General features: G+C 40.5%; 1 protein-coding gene across 1 annotated transcript; it reads right to left on the bottom strand.

Annotated features, from left to right (window-relative positions):
* Positions 1 to 1,536: 1,536 nt before the first annotated feature.
* kcnj16 (potassium inwardly rectifying channel subfamily J member 16) lies at positions 1,537 to 6,238 on the bottom strand. Its single transcript, XM_034194599.1, has one exon. It carries the CDS (start codon positions 6,199 to 6,201, stop codon positions 4,984 to 4,986), a length of 1,218 nt encoding a protein of 405 aa, XP_034050490.1. The 5' UTR covers positions 6,202 to 6,238; the 3' UTR covers positions 1,537 to 4,983.
* Between the last annotated feature and the right edge of the window lie 13,697 nt (positions 6,239 to 19,935).

The raw sequence follows: 19,935 nt of genomic DNA, 5'->3' as shown, positions 1-19,935 counted from the left end.
GTTATCTTCATGTTGTTGGACTTTGCCATAAACCAGTCGTGTATTTGAACTTGAATCTGAAAAGCTTCCTGTTTGTTTTATACAAAGGATACATTTTTCTCAAGAACATCTTAAAATATTCAATGAGTCAAAATAACAAACAACAAAGAATTAGAACAACAGAAATATGTCTGGTTTACTGGTATTTCCAATAAACTGGTTTTACACAAGAATGTGAAAACAACTTAAGATTTCAAACACTCAACTTTTTTGTTTTCAGCTGAGCCAAACCAAACCACAACCTTGTTGAAAATACTACAACAACACTATAAAGAACTAGTAATGCCAGTGACAAAAGTTACTCCCATAGAAAAAGGATGGTGTTCTGTAATACGACTTTAAGTAGGATAACACAATAAAAAACAAAAATAATAGTGATCCATTTGTCATGATATCTGGTGGAAATATTAGATCTGGCTTGAAAGTGAAACGTTTAAGATTTAATCCTAATCAGTACACATGAGGCCCAAGTGAACCCCAGTGGGATATGAACAGTTATTACTCGCTCAGCAGTCACCAAGACAGTTGTCTTTAATTTCACCTACACCAGTGGTTTTCAAACTGTGGGGCGTTTGAAACTGTGCCCCCCTAGAGTTCTTCAGGGGAGCACAAAAACATAACTGTAAACACTGTTATCCAACAAAAAAAGAAGGGGGGAAAAAAGAAAAAGAAAACATTGTTAGCTAACATGCCAGGAGCAAAATGGATACATTTTTAGTTCATAAATCAACCAGTGAGAAGACAGAGTTTGGGGCAACCAAAATAGGAAGACAGTAGAGGACGAGCTTCGTTTGCTCCCTGCATCAGCCACCTGTGCGCATCAAAGACCCAGACTCATTGTATAGATGCATACGTATAAAAGTTTAATTAATATTATTTATGTTAAAATGTGTTAGTTATGCCAAAGACTTTTAAAAACAAACACAGATTTTTAAATGTTAAAAAACCGCTGTTTAAAATATGACAAAAGGTAAAAATAGAATAGAAGGTTTTTTTAAAAAAACACATTTAAAATGTTTGTAAAGGGTGTGTAATGTGTGAAAGAATAGAAAGTTCTTTAAAAATATGTTTAAAATGTTTACAAAGGCTATAAAATGTGTAAATGCATAGACAGTTCCTTAAAAAACACACAACGCAAATCGTGTGTGTGTGTGGGGGGGGGGCTCAGCTATTTATTTGTTCTCTGAGGGGGGGCTCACTCTCTCACACTTTGAAAACCACTGATCTACACTCAAAAACATGCATTGGATGAACTCAATTCAGTTATGTGCAGGATTTACATCTAATAAATATATGTAGCCCCAACTCAAATAAAGCACATCCATGCAAGATAATTGAAATGAATTGACTTGGGAATACATATATATATATATATATATATATATATATATATATATATATATATATATATATATATATATATATATATATATATATATATATATATATATATATATATATATATATATATATATATTAAATGGAAATTCTGCCCATAACTGAATTCAGTTCATCCAATGAGTCATCTGTTTGAGTGATCACTCAAAAAAACTGACTCAATGGATTGGATTTCCATTTTAAAAAATATATGTAGTCTCAAGTAAATTAAGTTGCAAATATGTTGCATGGATGTGTCTTATTTGAGTTGGGGCTACATATAATTATTAGGTGGAAATCCTGCACATAACTGAATTGAGTTCCTCCAATGAGCCATTTTTGAGTGTATTTTGATCCAACTTGATGAAATACTGTGAGCTCCAGAAGAATGTTTCTTATGGGGTCCTTTTGGACCCCAGTTTGATATAATGGTATCTGGTTGCAAAATTTTGAGGTTTGTATCAGTTTTTTTCTGAACTACTGCACAGCCAGAGTCGCTCTAATTCAGGATCTTTGCCTCAGACCAAGTGCAGGGAGTTGACACTGAGGTTTAGTGTTGAAAAGAATTCTCAATTTTTTCAAAATAAAATGTGTCATATCAGTCAGATACTCAAAAGGATTTTTTTTTTCAACATAGTTACAAAGTAACCCTGTCTAGTTATACTACAGATATCTGCAAGGATGGTCTAAATGAAAAATGTACATTATACAAAACAAGATGTTCTTTTAGGATCCGTCTGGACCCCGGGTGTACAGATGAGTAACTTTCATAACGTGTACTGATGACAGTTAAGATTATGAGACATTTTCACCCCGTGGCAGAGTGCTGCTGTTCTCTTTGATGAAATAAATGATTGACACACCTGGAGTCAATCAGTAATCAGCTGTGGCACTAACGAGGCTCAAGGCCGGAACGTCCCCTGGTGAGAGTCTGATCAAAGTGCGCACAGCGACGCACTCACCTGATCGTGAGCTCCACAGGTCGGTGCAGGATGGAGGAGCTGTTGGATATTTTGTGCAAAAACACAGACTGATCGTGTGGGTGTGGATTCAAAGGTTTATATACATGTTTTAATATTTTTCAACCTTAAACCTGGTCATTGCTAAATTCATGCAGCAAAGAAAAAATACAAAACTACAGTTAGATCAATTAGTAAATGGACAGTGACACAGTGCAATCTTTACAGCAACTCAGTGGAGTTGATAAGAAACAATTAAGATATACATGTACAAAAATCACCAGTGTTAAATTAACACTAGAAAGTGTCTGTATGTGTCCACTCCTGTCAGTGTTAAATTAACTCTTTTTTAGTGTTAAATTAGCACTAACAGTGTTAATTTAACATTAGAGTGTGTCTGTATGTGTCCACCCCATTTGTGTTAAATTACCACTTTTCTAGTGTTGAATTAACACCAACAATGTTAATTTAACACTAGAATGTGTCTGTATGTGCCCACTCCTGTCAGTGTTAAATTAAGACTTTTCTAGTGTTAATATAACACTGACAATGTTAATTTAACTCTAGAAAGTGTCTGTATGTGTCCACTCCCATCAGTGTTAAATTTACACGTGTATTGTGTTAAATTTAACACTGACACCCCGTTGGTGTTAAAGTACCACTTTTCTAGTGTTGAATTAACACAGAAATTGCTAATTTAATACTGTTAATTTAACAGTAGAGTGTGTCTGTATGTCTCAAGTCCTGCCAGTGTTAAATTAACACTTTTCTGGTGTTAAATTAACACAGACAGTGCTAATTTAACACTAGAATGTGTCTGTATGTGCCCACTCCTGTCAGTGTTAAAATAACACTTTTGTAGTGTTAATTTAGCACTGGCGATGTTAATTTAACACTAGAAAGTGTCTGAATGTGTCCCCTCCCGTCAGTGTTAAATTTACACTTCTATTGTGTTAAATTTAACACTGACAATGTTATTTTAACACTAGAAAGTGTCTGTATGTGCCCACTCCTGTCAGTGTTAAATCAAGACTTTTCTAGTGTTAATATAACACTGACAATGTTAATTTAACTCTAGAAAGTGTCTGTATGTGTCCACTCCCATCAGTGTTAAATTTACACTTGTATTGTGTTAAATGTAACACTGACAATGTTAATTTAACACTAGAAAGTGTCTGTATGTGTCCACTCCTGTCAGTGTTAAATGGATTCTTTTTTAGTGTTAAATCAGCATTAACAGTGTTAGTTTAACATTAGAGTGTGTCTGTATGTGTCCACCCCGTTGGTGTTAAATTACCACTTTTCTAGTGTTGAATTAACACAGAAATTGCTAATTTAATACTGTTAATTTAACAGTAGAGTGTGTCTGTATGTCTCAAGTCCTGCCAGTGTTAAATTAACACTTTTCTGGTGTTAAATTAACACAGACAGTGTTTAATTTAACACTAGAATGTGTCTGTATGTGCCCACTCCTGTCAGTGTTAAAATAACACTTTCGTAGTGTTAATTTAGCACTGGCGATGTTAGTTTAACACTAGAAAGTGTCTGAATGTGTCCCCTCCCGTCAGTGTTAAATTTATAAATTTAACACTGACAATGTTATTTTAACACTAGAAAGTGTCTGTATGTGTCCACTCTCTTCAGTGTTAAATGTGACACTGGCCATGCTACTGTAACATGATAAATGTGTTAACGAGGCTTGAGGCAGGTACGTCTCCCGATCATGAGCTCCGCAGGGCAGCGCAGGATGGAGGGAGGATATAATGCTAGAACACTGTTACATTTACACTGTTAGTGTTAAATTTAACACTAGAAAAGTGTTAACACGGAGAGAGGTGAACACATACAGGCACTTTCTAGTGTTAATTTAGCATTGGTGAGTTTACTGTGCAGTGTAGACTTTCAGCTTTAATTCAAGAAGTTTAACAAAAACATTTAGGAATTACTGATAGTTTTATACACATTCCCTTGATATTCTGAAATATGAGGGTTTTTATTCATACAAATCTATATTTACAGACAAACTCATGAACAATTCCAAGTCACAGAATACATCTTGGACTTCATTTATATCCATCATTAAGAAATAGAAACAGTGTGATGCTGTTTGATAAATCTATCCGGAGAAGGCAGTTCTCAAAAACTGAGTGACCGTGTAAGAAGGAGACTAGTGAGGGAGTGACAGACTTCTGTGGGTGTGACTGGGTGTGAACGGTCCGACTTCCCTGACTTAACTCCTTCTTACTTGGTTTAGAGAAATGCCTCCTCCACAAAGATTTACTCTGCAGTATCAAACTGTGTGCGGCTGCACTGATAGTCTCGAGAAAACTGGCTGTAAAAGTGATGATTTGTAATGACGAGAAACCAAATTTCAAAGTGTCACTGTCCAATTACTTATGGATCTGACGCTATGTTGGACACTCAAAATAATCTGAATGAGTGACACTTTACCAACTTTCAGAATAAACTATCTGATGTCATCATGATAAATTAGCTTCTTCAAAAGTCTTCTTTGGTAGAGCATCTTCTTTGAACCAGTGAGCTTCAATGACCCCATTGAATCTCAGAGGGGCCACTGTGAACATTACCAAGCTCTACTTTTATATTTCTACACTTGTGAGGTCGTTTCATTGTCTACTTCAGAGGTTGAAACAGTTGCTTCAATGTTGTTGTCACTCACAAGTTCCACCATCACTGTTGGGGGCTTCAGAAGTTTTTCCTCAGGTGTTTGCTGCTGTAACCTTGGCGAGGTCTGTGGTGAAGCTCGATGTGAAACTTGAGGTCGAGGAGAGGGTCGCAGTTGCTTCTTGCGCTCGTACTCTTCAGCACTGACCAGTGGCACTTGCACCTTAGCAGTATCATGGAACAAATTATAATCAACCCTGTAATGCTTCCTGCTCTTCCTGATCATTTCCTGGAACATCCGACCCCAGAGGATCTCGTTTGGGGTATAAGATGTGCGCGTCTGATGCAGGATACCTGTGGAGTCGTCTATGTAGGTAAATGACACAACCAGCTCAAAGGTTTCTTTCAGTAGATCCGCGAGGCTCATCTTGTAGAGAGGGCTGCTGGAGTTGATCCTGTGGGAGATGGTCGTAGGTGTAACCAGGACGATGTCTTTTGCCTCGATGATGAGGTCTTCATAGGTCACGTCCACTTCCCCAGTGGTGTGCACAGTGGAGCGGACTATCTGACCATGAGCCGTCCCTTCCACCAGGTGATTCCTGCGGAAGTCCCCAACGCGCCAGGAAAGACACAGGCAACCATTACGAAGGTTGATCACGGCACAGTTACTGAAACCCACCGTCTGTGCCCTCTTTCTGGCCGAGGCCATTTTGGAGACGACAATTCCGATGACAAACGTGTCAATAAGGCAGCTGATCACATCTTGTATGGTGACAATAATGATGGCGACCATGCAGTTCTCAGTCATTCCTCTGAAGCCGTAGCCAATGGTGGTTTGAGTTTCAAGTGAGAAGAGGAATGCAGCTGTGAAGCTACGCACCTTGAACACACATGGCTCTGTTGTGTGGTCATGGACATCTCCGTGCACTAGAGCGATAATCCAGAAGAGGATGCCAAAGAACAGCCAGGATAAAATGTATGAGAGGGCGAAGATGAGGAACATCATCCTCCACCTGATCTCAAGCAAAGTAGTGAAGATGTCAGTAACAAAGAGCAGCCACTCTTTAGGAAGATGGCGGAACACAATATTGCAGCTGCCTTCTTTAGGTACATAGCGCATTATGTTCCTTTGAGGTCCATTCTCAGTTCTGACAGCTGTGATGTCATCAGAGGGGTTGACTGAAACATATTCTGTCTGCATCTTCCAGAGTCTGTGGGGAAGAAGAAGAAGAAAGAGAAGACAAACTAAGAAGTCCTATTCATTATGCCCTGAGGCCCATAGCTAATGGTTCTTATCCCGGGATTGTGTAGTGTGAAGCGGATGAGAGCCTATGACTCCTCCTGTGCGGAGTTCCAGTCCATTGCAGGTTACTTCCCTAACCATGTCCAGTACAGTTCTCTGGGACCATATCTGGAGTGTCTCATCCAAGGACATAAACAGTTAATGTGACCAGGAATCAAACCCAGGTCTTTATATTGGGTGGAAAACTCCTTATTCCTAAATAACAACAAAAACAAAAAACAAACAAAAAACTTCTTATACCTGCTCTATGGGTATAAGAAGCTTTATATATATATATATATATATACGAGGTCTATTAGAAAAGTATCCGACCTTATTATTTTTTTTAAAAACCATATGGATTTGAATCACGTGTGATTACATCAGACATGCTTGAACCCTTGTGGGCATGCGAGAGTTTTTTCACGCCTGTCGGTTACGTCATTCGCCTGTGGGCAGTCTTTGAGTGAGGAGTCGTCCACCCGCTCGTCGATTTTTTTCATTGTTTAGGAATGGCTCAGAGACTGTTGCTTTGTTTGATAAAAATTTTTTTCAAAACTGTAAGGCACAACTGAGTGGACACCATTCGATAAATTCAGCTGGTTTTCGGTAAAAATTTTAACGGCTGATGAGAGATTTTGGTCTGGTAGTGTCGCTTTAAGGACGGTCCACGGCGCCTGACGGCGATCTGCGCTTCGAGGCAGCAGCGTCTCGCCGTTTCAAGTTGAAAACTTCCACATTTCAGGCTCTGTTGACGCAGTAAGTCGTCAGAGAACAGAGAACTTTCAGAAGAAGTCGGCATGAGGAGTTTATTCGGACATTCCATTGTTAACGGTCATTTTGTAATGAAAGAACGTGCGGGCAGAGTCGCATGTCGGGCTGGACCCGACCGCGGGGGGTCGCGGCAGGAAAAACACCTCCATTGGAAATCTTAACAGGCAAGTTGGAACATGCCCAAGCTGTTAAACAATTTCTCAGTTACTCACTTGTTGAAAGCCATTAAAAGCCGCCTGAATTCTACAAATGGTTTTCAACACGGAGGTGTTTTTCCTGTCGCGGCGCACACAGATTTGCCGAGTCGTCACGGAAACAACTCGGCGAATTTGCGCGTACGTCTTCATTAAAAAAATGTCCTTAAACAGTGGAATGTCCGCATAAATTCCTCATGCCGGCCTCTTCTGAATCTTCTCTGTTCTCTCACGATGTCCTGGGTGAATTAAGCCTTAAATTAGGATGATTTCAGCTCGAAACACGCCGACGACGGCGCCTGGAAGCGCTGCGCGACGTCCTGCTCCGTGGGAAGTCCTTACACTGACAGAAACACCCCATAATCTCTCATCAGCCGTTAAACTTTTCACAGAAAACCAGCTTAATTTCTCGAATAGTGTCCACTCGGATATTCCTCACAGGTCCAGAAAAAATTTTGATAAAGCAACGCGCGCCGTCTCGAGCAGCGTGTGAAACAAAGGAATTCAGCCGAGAGGGCGGGACCACATCTCACTCAAGGCCTGCCCACAGGGAAATGACGTCACCGACACGCGTGAAAAAACTCACGCATGCGCACGAGGGTTCAAGCATGATTGGTGTAATCACATGTCATTCAAATCCATATAGTTAAAAAAAAAATAAAAGGGTCGGTTTATTATCTAAGAGACCTCGTATATATATATATACGAGGTCTGTTAGAAAACTATCCAACCTTTTTATTTTTTTAAAAAACTATATGGATTTGAATCATGTATGCTTGCATCAGCCAAGCTTGAACCTTCATGCGCATGTGTGAGTTTTGTTCACACCTGACGGTTGCGTCATTCACCTGTGGGCAGGCTTTGAGTGAGCACTGGTCCTCCCCCCTCATCGGATTTTCATTGTCAGGGAAATGGCTGAGCGATTGGAGCAGCGCTGAATCAAATTTTTCCAGAAACTGTGAGAGACAGCCAGGTGGAAACCATTCGGAAGATTCAGACAGCTTTCAGTGAAGATACTCTGGGCGTCACACAGATTAAGGACCATTACAACCGGATTAAAGACAGCACACAGCGGCGCAGGGCGTGCCGTGCTCCGAGCGGCCATCGACAGGCTGAAACAACCAGATCATTTCCAAAGTGAAGGCTGTGTTGATCCGGGACGTCGTCTGACTACCAGAGAAATTGCAGAAGAGGTGGACATCAGCACTTTTGCGGCACATTCCACTGTTACAGGAGATTTTGTAATGAAAGACGTGCGGAGGAATTCGCGCATCAGGATGGAGCCACTAATGGCGCACAACAAAAAGCATGTTCGTGTTGGAAACCATTCGGATGATTCAGATGGCTATCGGTGGCTTTTCAGTCGAGTGAGTATCCGAGAAATTGTGTAACAGCTGGGCATGTCACAACTTGTCCTGTGAGACTTCCAACACGGACGTGCTTTTTGTTGTGCGCCATTAGCGGCTCCGTCCCGATGCGCAAATTCCTCTGCACGTCTTTCATTACAAAATCTCCTGTAACAGTGGAATGTGCTGCAAAAGTGCTGATGTCCACCTCTTCCACAATTTCTCTGGTAGTCAGACGACGTCCCGGATCAACACAGCCTTCACTTTGGAAATGATCTGGTTGTTTCAGCCTGTCGATGGCTGCTCGGAGCGCGGCGCGCCCTGCGCCGCTGTGGGCCATCTTTAATCCGGTTGTAATGGTCCTTAATCTGTGTGACGCCCAGAGTATCCTCACCGAAAGCCGTCTGAATCTTCCGAATGGTTTCCACCTGGCTGTCTCTCACAGTTTCTGGAAAACTTTGATTCAGCGCTGCTCCAATCGCTCAGCCATTTCCCTGACAATGAAAATCCGATGAGGGGGGAGGACCAGTGCTCACTCAAAGCCTGCCCACAGGCAAATGACGCAACTGACAGGTGTGAAAAAACTCACGCATGCGCACGAAGGTTCAAGCTTGGCTGATGCAAGTGCACATGATTCAAATCCATATAGTTTAAAAAAAAAATAAAAAGGTCAGATAGTTTTCTAACAGACTTCGTATATATATATATATATATATATATATATATATATATATATATATATATATATATAAAGCCAATATTTGTCAAGAATGTGTGAAGTTTTAACTGACTGGGTGCAATGTTGAGAAATATTGGTTTCTCAGAATGAGAAAGATCATTATTATCACTTTACCGAGGCATTGCTAGGCCGGTATTGCTACCTGGCTATACCCGCCCGCTTTGCATAAACAAATGACATCATAGCACGCGCAGCCCAAGAACTGTCCGCAGAGTAAAAGATGAAAAGGCGAGAAGTGTGTGTGTTGGTCCCAATATGGATATTCCGGATGATTTTCTCATGGATAGTATGACAATGAACAGCAGCCAATTAAGCAGCCAGCTTGATGAGGACACAATGCCGAATTCGGAGAGACAAAATGACAGATATCTGTTATTTTGGGTGACTGGCCATGAATGGAGGGCCTCAGAAAATGCATACCGCCCTCCAAAAACATGTTATTGTATTATTATTATCACATCGGTACCATAAATGTTTTACTTTTTACTATCAGTGTCATATCAGCTCTCCATATTGCTTAGTCTCTAATAAATATCATAAGTAAGTAAGTCCTATATCGGTCCTAAGTCCCACGGGTGCAGGTGCTTATCTCTGGATTCCATAGTTTGGGAGAGCGTATAGATGGATGGTATGACTCTCCTTAGACACCTGGTTCGTTCCCCAGTCCAAACTAAGAAATTTTGGAAAGTGATAAAATCAACATACGGAAATGCAGCTGTAAAGGTGTTGCCAGCCTGTATTATGAAAGGTTTATGTCGATGAACTGATAAATCAGCTATTCTTCACTGCTTTAATGAATATTGAGTTTCTTCAGGTTCTCTGAGTCTCTATGCCCACATAAAACGGGCTAATGAACAGAGAGCTCAACTTTCACCAAAATCAATAAGCCCTGATGTCCATCCTTTTAATTTTACTCTATTTGATGTGTCAGAGGTCCACAGAGCCTTAAAGCAGTTGGATCCTAACAAATCTGCAGGTCCTGATAAGCTCGACCCCTACGTCCAGGCAGCAGATTCTATAGCAGAATGACTGACTCATATTTTTAATCTTACCTTGTCTAACAATATAATTCCTAACATATGGAAACCCACTTTTGTTCTTCCATTGCTGAAGGGAGGGAATCCCTCAGTTATAAATAATTACAGGCCTATTTCTAAATTATGTGTTTTAGCTTAGAGTCTTAGAGATTTTTTTAGACAGAAATGTTATTTTGTCACAATATCAGTCAGGCTTTCGGAAAAATAGCACAGCACAATTACAGCTGTTGCCCTAAGTGGGAAATGACATTATTGACGCTTTGGACTGCAAAAATATTGTGCTGCTCTTTTCATTGACCTGTCAAAGACTTTTGACAGGTATTGACGTGATCACGACAGATACAGCTTTGGTCGGACGTTTACATACACTCATCATTGGCAGGAATGTGGTGGTACGTAATTTTGGGCTTTTCACAACATCTTTGAACTCTTCTTTTGCCAGGGTGGAATGATTGACACGATTCAGATGAGAGGAAAACGGCTCAGGCCTGCCATGAACTGGAAACTGCTGGAACACCAGCATCACTGTCCACAGTGAAGTGAGTTTTACATCTCCATGGACTGAGAGGGTGCTGACCAAGAAAGAAGCCCATGCTCCAAAATCGACAACTTCAAGCTAGACTGAAATTTACAGCTCCCCACATGGACAAGCCAAATGCCTTCTGCAGAAAAGTTTTATGGTCAGAAGAGGCAAAGACTGAGTTATTTGCCACAATGATAAGAGGTACAGTTGTTGTTGGAAGTTGACATACACGTCATGGGCATGAAGGTCATGGTAATTTTGAGCTTTTGAATGATGTCTCTGAACTGTTCTTTTGCCAGGGCGGAATGATTCTACAGCATGCATCATTAATGATGGCCTGACGCGGACCAGGCTTTTAAGCGTAGTCCACAAATTTTCAATAGGGTTGAGATCAAGGCTTGGGGAAGGCCGTTCCAGAATCTCAATGATAGCCTGCTTTATCCAACCCACAACTAGTTTTTATGTGTGTTTGGGATCTTTGTCTTGTTGGAACACCCCATTGTGGCCAAGTTTCAACATTCTAAGGTATTGATTTGAGGGAACATTGAAGAATTCAGTCCTCCACTTGTTTCAATGCACCAGTACCCCTGGAAGCAAAACAGCCCCAGATCATGACGCTACCCCCATCATCCTTGACAGTTGATACACTGGTTTGAAAGTCTCACATTTACTTCCCAGCAACTGTACCTCTTGTCATTGTCGCAAATAGTTCAAACTTTGTCTTGTCTGTCCATCAAACATTTCTCCAAAAGGCTTCACTGTGGACAGTGACACTGGTGTTCCAGCTCATAGTGGGCCTGAACCTTGGAGGTTCCTGGGTTGTTCTTCAACATCATAACAATTTCCTCTTGTCTGAGGGTAACAATTTCGGTCTTTTTCCAGACCTTGGCAATCTTCAGTTGTTTAGAAATGGCTCCAAGAGATCTTCCCAACTTGTGTAAATCTACAATTCTCCTTTGACCTTCCTGATTTCCTTGGACTTTCCCATTGTTCTGAGTATTGGTCAGTCCAGTGATTGCTGTCAAACACGTCTTTGTTATAGTGGCAAACAAAAACTACCAGTAGTAGTCAGTCATGATCACTAATGAGAAGTTAATAGAGTTTGGCCTTGTCACATTAAAAGACTTTGTAGAACCTTCAGCACCACTTATTAAAAGATTGAAGTGAATGTATGCATATATTTGAGCCTGTATGTAGACCCAGAGTGGATTCAATAAATTCAAAGTTGTGCAACCAATTCTTGTTTTTTAAAGCCATTAATGATGTTTGCTGTACAATAATTCCACCTTGGCAAAAGAACAGTTCAAAGACATCATTAAAAGCCCAAAATTACCATGACATTCATGCCCATGATGGCTGTATGCAAACGTCTGACCACAGCTGTTCATCTGCTGACTGCAAAGGAATTCAGTCTTCAAATAATGATTTATTGGTTCTATTTTTGCATTGATCTCTCATGTTATTCACAAAGGGAATTCCGTGTGTTGCTCAGAGACAGAAAAGATCCCACATTTACTTCAACCGTTCTTGCCCATTTTCCAATTTTTTGTTTCCAGTCACTATTGTTGGAGGAAACAATTAACAGTGGAGCCTTCCATGTATCAAAACATTAGCGAGGAAAAGGAAAGACTTTTGCTGTGTTGTGTGTTCTTATTTCTGTTTATTTTCCTTTAGGAAATAAGTATGTTCTTTCATATTCCACCCATTTTTTTTTTTTTTTTTTTTTGCTTTCATTCTTCAAGTCTATTTTTAAGAAACCAATTGGAATCTTTACCATGTATGATCCTGTTTTTCCTGCCTCACTATCAATCAAGAGAAAATTTTCCTCGCCACTGATGGATTGCCACGACGACTGTTGTAGGTACCTTTGTTCATTAATTTTCTGTGCCCGCTTACACCAACCAAGGCTCATGGGGGAGCTGGTGTCTATTCCAGTGAACATTGGGTGAAAGGCAGGATACATCCTGGACAGGATGCCAGTCTATTGCAGGGCCACAGACAGAAATACAAACTTATTCACAATTGCACACACACTTACGGTTAATTTTGAGTCATCAATTCACCGAAACTGCATGTCTTTGGAAATGGGAGGAAGCTGGAGCACCCTGAGGGACCCCACCTGAACACGTGGAGAACATGCTAACTCCACAAAGAAAGCACTAGGCGGGAAGTGATCCCAGGACCTTCCTTCCGTGAGGCAACAGTGCTAACCACTAAGTCACTGCTGTGTCGCCCATGTTTGTTTGTTTATTTATTTATAAAATTTTAAACCAATGAATGACACTTTTAGTTGCAGTTTGCCTGCGTTATATCATTTTTCATCAATGCACAATTATAGCATTGCTATAGAATCCCAGCTAACCATTGACTCACACCACAATTGTTCATTGTCACCAAATGATCTTTGATTTGATTCCCATATGAGACATAAAAATCATTAAGTTGCCCTAGGGTGAGGCACTTAATCCCAATTTCAGTACATTTGGGTGATTTTAATGGCAAGACTGCAAGGCTCCAACAAATTTCCCCATACAGTGTGGTCCATAAGTACTCAGACTGTGACTTGTGTCCATGTCCGCATGCCTCTGTGTCTTATCACAATAGAGTTGAAATGAAACAAAAAAGATGTGCCTGTAGTGTAGACCATTAGTTTTAATTAAAGGGTTTAGAAAAATATTGCATTACCCATTTGGGAATAATGGATATTTTAATATGCACTCCATCTATGTTTTCTGAGCCTGTAAGTCATTGGACAGTCTAAATGTAAGGTTTATGTTTCTTAAAAGCCATTTCTTTTACAGTTTTCTTTAGACAGGTCAGGTGATGGATACACACACTGCAAATTATTTGGTTCTTACCCATATAAAAGAAAAAAAACTTTGATTAAAAGTGTCAGATAATCTATCTTGTTTTAAGAGTTAATTTCTTAGTTTAAGTGTTCAACTTTACATTATAAACTTATTTCTAGATTTAACAAACAATTCAAGAAATCTTGAAATTAAGAATCTTGTGATATAATCTTGCTGCATGGACAGATAATTTCACTACCTTTGTCCTCAGATTTAGTATTTTTTTTATCTTGTTTTTAGACATCCCTTTTTTGCAGTGCATGAACATTTCCAAATTACTGACCATTTCATGGACTTCAAGAAGGATTTTCTTATAAAAAATGTGTGAAATTTCACAGACAGGTTACCAGAAGACGTGGGAAAGTTGAGCCTAGATTTGATTTCCTGTTTTATATTCCTTCTCTTCTGCACTCCACCAAAACAAAAATTGCTCTATGCACAGTTTCTCCAATCCTTATATTTAGTTTGTTTATTTTTTTATTGAAATGTAGGAACTAGGATCTGTCTCTACCATGGACTCTATGGCCTTGTCCACACGGATACAAAATGATCTTCGTTTTCAAATACTGTTCCATAAACACGGCAATGCTTCAAGATTCATCTGCATCCACAATAAACTGCTCAAATCGACAAAAAGGTGTAGTACATATGCCAGGCCTGTAGGTGGTGCTATATGTTGTGTGAGTTTGCGCATGTGTATTTTTCCATCCTTCACTGGACTTTCTATAGCTGGAAAACAACAGAGAGAGAGAGAGAGAGAGAGAGAGAGAGAGAGAGAGAGAGAGAGAGAGAGAGAGAGAGAGAGAGAGAGAGAGAGAGAGAGAGAGAGAGAGAGAGAGAGAGAGAGAGAGAGAGAGAGAGAGAGAGAGAGAGAGAGAGAGAGAGAGAGAGAGAGAGAGAGAGAGAGAGAGAGAGAGGAGAGAGAGAGAGAGAGAGAGAGAGAGAGAGAGAGAGAGAGAGAGAGAGAGAGAGAGAGAGAGAGAGAGAGAGAGAGAGAGAGAGAGAGAGAAGCTACCAGCTAAAAACGGCTAAATATTAAATGATTAATTTTACACACTTCAGTATGGATCTATGCCACACATGCACACGTGTGCTCACGCGCACATTTCCCCCAAACAGTCAGTCGGCGTCAAATCAGCAGATTATATAAAGACTGGAGTGCCACACAGAAAACACAACAGATTTTACAAAGGCCGGAGAGCCACACGGAAAACCTACATCTAAATTCTGGGTCTGTCAGTGAAGCTCAGTTGTAGCTGCTGGGGAACACATTAGTAATCTAGCTCTGTAATGACTTCATGACTTTCTTTGCTAATAAAATTTTAACTATTAGAGAAAAAATTACTCATAACCATCCCAAAGACGTATCGTTCTCTTTGGCTGCTTTCAGTGATGCCGGTATTTGGTTAGACTCTTTCTCTCCGATTGTTCTGTCTGAGTTATTTTCATTAGTTACTTCCTCCAAGCCATCAACATGTCTATTAGACCCCATTCCTACCAGGCTGCTCAAGGAAGTCCTACCATTAATTAATGCTTCGATCTTAAATATGATCAATCTATCTTTATTAGTTGGCTATGTACCACAGGCTTTTAAGGTGGCAGTAATTAAACCATTACTTAAAAAGCCATCACTTGACCCAGCTATCTTAGCTAATTATAGGCCAATCTCCAACCTTCCTTTTCTCTCAAATATTCTTGAAAGGGTAGTTGTAAAACAGCTAACTGATCATCTGCAGAGGAATGGTCTATTTGAAGAGTTTCAGTCAGGGTTTAGAATTCATCATAGTACAGAAACAGCATTAGTGAAGGTTACAAATGATCTTCTTATGGCCTCAGACAGTGGACTCATCTCTGTGCTTGTTCTGTTAGACCTCAGTGCTGCTTTTGATACTGTTGACCATAAAATTTTATTACAGAGATTAGAGCATGCCATAGGTATTAAAGGCACTGCGCTGCGGTGGTTTGAATCATATTTATCTAATAGATTACAATTTGTTCATGTAAATGGGGAATCTTCTTCACAGACTAAAGTTAATTATGGAGTTCCACAAGGTTCTGTGCTAGGACCAATTTTATTCACTTTATACATGCTTCCCTTAGGCAGTATTATTAGACGGTATTGCTTAAATTTTCATTGTTACGCAGATGATACCCAGCTTTATCTATCCATAAAGCCAGAGGACACACACCAATTAGCTAAACTGCAGGATTGTCTTACAGACATAAAGACATGGATGACCTCTAATTTCCTGCTTTTAAACTCAGATAAAACTGAAGTTATTGTACTTGGCCCCACAAATCTTAGAAACATGGTGTCTAACCAGATCCTTACTCTGGATGGCATTACCCTGACCTCTAGTAAAACTGTGAGAAATCTTGGAGTCATTTTTGATCAGGATATGTCATTCAATACGCATATTAAACAAATATGTAGGACTGCTTTTTTGCATTTACGCAATATCTCTAAAATTAGAAACGTCTTGTCTCAGAGTGATGCTGAAAAACTAATTCATGCATTTATTTCCTCTAGGCTGGACTATTGTAATTCATTATAATCAGGTTGTCCTAAAAGTTCCCTGAAAAGCCTTCAGTTAATTCAAAATGCTGCAGCTAGAGTACTAATGGGGACTAGAAGGACAGAGCATATCTCACCCATATTGGCCTCTCTTCATTGGCTTTCTGTTAATTCTAGAATAGAATTTAAAATTCTTCTTCTTACTTATAAGGTTTTGAATAATCAGCTCCCATCTTATCTTAGGGACCTCATAGTACCATATCACCCCAATAGAGTGCTTCTCTCTCAGACTGCAGGCTTACTTGTAGTTCCTAGGGTTTGTAAGAGTAGAATGGGAGGCAGAGCCTTCAGCTTTCAGGCTCCTCTCCTGTGGAACCAGCTCCCAGTTCAGATCAGGGAGACAGACACCCTCTCTACTTTTAAGATTAGGCTTAAAACTTTCCTTTTTGCTAAAGCTTATAGTTAGGGCTGGATCAGGTGACCCTGAACCATCCCTTAGTTATGCTGCTATAGACTTAGACTGCTGGTGGGTTCCCATGATGCACTGAGTGTTTCTTTCTCTTTTTGCTCTGTATGCACCACTCTGCATTTAATCATTAGTGATTGATCTCTGCTCCCCTCCACAGCATGTCTTTTTCCTGGTTCTCTCCCTCAGCCCCAACCAGTCCTAGCAGAAGACTGCCCCTCCCTGAGCCTGGTTCTGCTGGAGGTTTCTTCCTGTTAAAAGTGAGTTTTTCCTTCCCACTGTCACAGGGGGTCGTTTTGACCGTTGGGGTTTTTATGTAATTATTGTATGGCCTTGCCTTACAATATAAAGCACCTTGAGGCAACTGTTTGTTGTGATTTGGTGCTATATAAATAAAATTGATTGAATTGATTGATTAATCAGCTTCCCTGTTGATTTACTGTTGGTGATTAAATGCCTCAGGTGCAGTTGATTCTCCTCTTTTTCTCTCTGTCCGTGGCACTGATAACATCAATGACTGATCTTGGCCCTACACCCCTGGGCACTGTACTGACTTGGAGATGCCATGCCTGTTGCACCACTATCCTGCCCTGCAGCCTACCGGTGCTGGACATGGACGTCTATGTATTAGAGACCCAAGATGGACTCAATTTTGTTGCTCCCATTTCTTCTGTTTGTAAAGAAACTCTTTAGAATCTGTAAAAACCTTGTAACTGTTAGAATGACCTAAGCAGTGGGTCACCCCTCTGGGTCTGGTCTACTTGAGGTTTCTTCCTCATTATCATCAGAGGGAGTTTTTCTTACCACTGTCACCTGAGTGCTTGCTCAGGGGAAGTCGGTAAGGTTAGCCTTGAGGCAACTTTACTGTGATTTGGCTTTATACAAATAAAATACATTGGACAATCTCTCCCCCAACTGGAAACAAAAGTTGTTGCAACACCAGGATATCAGTATTTCCATGCACCTGGACAACTTCCACTGCAGCAGCTCAAATCCTTGGAGGTTTTTTTTCCACCTTTGTAATGACACTCTGATTGCAAAGTTGGTGCTTAACCCTCACAGACCAAATGACGCTGTCCTGTATCCTTGTCAACTTTTTTGCACTGTGTGTACAATCAGGTTCGAAAGTTGCTGGACAATGTCACAACATTTGTCATTTTTGCCTCTGTAGACCACAACAGTGGAGCTGGAAAGAAGCACCACATCACCACTGACAACTTTGAAGGTGCCTCAGGCTTCTGTGGCTGTTACTGGAGAAACTTGACAGGGACACTGTTCCCTATTTCATCATAGGTTCTTGGAACAGAGAAGAATTTTATTGCAAGTAGACATATCAAATTGGGGTTTGAATCTCCCATATGCCTTCTGGCAAACTGTAGATGTAATTTCACATATTTTTAAGAAAATGCACATGTACTGTATATGGGCCATGCACCATAGATTGCCACTATACAGTAAAGCCCTTCAACTCTTTCACACAGGCAAGTGATTCACTCCCACAGCAAAGATTGCAATGCATTGCTCTGTGGCCTCATATTTAGAGGTGCTGACTCATCCATACCCCATCACACCCTAAAAACTCCCAGTGACAACTGCAGCTGCTTTTCTATACAAGCCCTTGGAAATCCATCATCTGTAAAAGCAATGATGCAATGCTGAGGCCACCACAATGCACATTTTTCAGCTGCATCTTCACATTCTATCGTCGAAAATCACCAAATAAATCCATTAACAGACAAAACCATCGTGAAGTCCAACATTCAGTAAGGATGTCTTGATCCTTTACGTCCATTTAACGCATGATTACTGAGAAAATAAATGTGTGTTCAATTTTTAATGCCCAAACCAAAGAAAACCACCACACAGTCCCCAAAATATGATTTAATAAACACCCAAACTGAGGTTAGCCTGTTAGCTTAGCTTGTCTGTAACTCGAAGATTCGAGGGGGGGTATTCAGGCTTCAATCGGCCTATGCAGGGTGTCACCAACACTCCACCCAGTTCTTGTTTTTTAAAGTCAGTGATGGTTTGTGCTGTACAATAATTCACCCCTGGCAAAGGAACAATCCAATGACATCATTAAAAGCCTAGAATTACCAAGGCCTTGATGAGTGTATGTAAACCTCCAATCACAACTCTATGCAGGAACCTTGTGAATACTGCAGCTTGTGGTACATAATATAAGCATTGTTAAATTTCAAAAATAACCAAGATGAACAAATAAACATGCATTGGACAACATTTTGGATATTATTTGATGCGTTTTGGACAGAATAAGTCAATAGATTGACACAGACAACAACATAGAAAAGGTGAACAATGGATTTATCCAGGAAGGCCTATGAACACTACAGGTTAGACAACAAAAGCTTATGTCATTTGACATGGTTTGGACAAAACAAATTGTCACATGGACACAGTCTGCTGGCCCACAGTGTTGGAAACACTACAATTCAAACATGAGTCCATTAGATTTTTTTAATTAGCTCATAAACTGTGATTTTTCTGTACTTTTCCAGACACCCATGCCTGTTCTCCATGTCATCTGTACAGTGTCAGAGTGGTGAACTGTCAGCAGGGTAACAATGAATGTGGAAAGTGTTGGAGTGTAACGGTGCGATCACAGTCAGGCTGCGGAGAGGATCCTCTGCGCCCAAACCAAACCGGGTTTGGATCAGCCATATCAGGCTGACTGAAGTGGACTCAGCCGCAGACTGCACTTCTTCATGGCTACAATAAAAGTCTCCTCTGCCAGACCACCGCGCTCACTCCATGACCTCATAGAAATAATGTTCTATTAGCTTCCACCCCGCCTAAATACCCCGATACGGACAAACGGAAAAAAAGAAACACGCTATTGGAAAGAAATCTGCCTTTTGTTATCATCTGTCTCAAGTAAAATCCTGAGCTGAATCCTCAGGGGCACATACCTGGATGTGTCACAGTTACTGTGCAGTGGCGGATCTAGGAGAGGGGCTACAGACACCCCCTGTTCCACACTCCTTAGCAGCTAACCAAAGGTCTGATCAAATATGGGAAAGTCCATATTTAGCTTCCTGGAGTGACTTAGAGTGCAGGAAAAAGGCTGAAGATCTTCAATATTTTCCAAGCATTCACATGTGCCAAAGCATTGGCGCACATTCAGATGTTCATCTTTCAGCTGCCCGTGTTTTGTGTAGTCGCCACAGCAGATCCAGCACAGAGCCACGT

Source organism: Thalassophryne amazonica, chromosome 18 (assembly GCF_902500255.1).
Source record: "Thalassophryne amazonica chromosome 18, fThaAma1.1, whole genome shotgun sequence".
Taxonomy (NCBI): Eukaryota; Metazoa; Chordata; class Actinopteri; order Batrachoidiformes; family Batrachoididae; genus Thalassophryne; species Thalassophryne amazonica.
This window is presented reverse-complemented; position numbering and strand designations above follow the sequence as displayed.

Coding starts and splice junctions, on each gene's coding strand:
- kcnj16 (XM_034194599.1), bottom strand. CDS start 6,201: ATGCAGACAGAATATGTTTCAGTCAACCCCTCTGATGACATCACAGCT.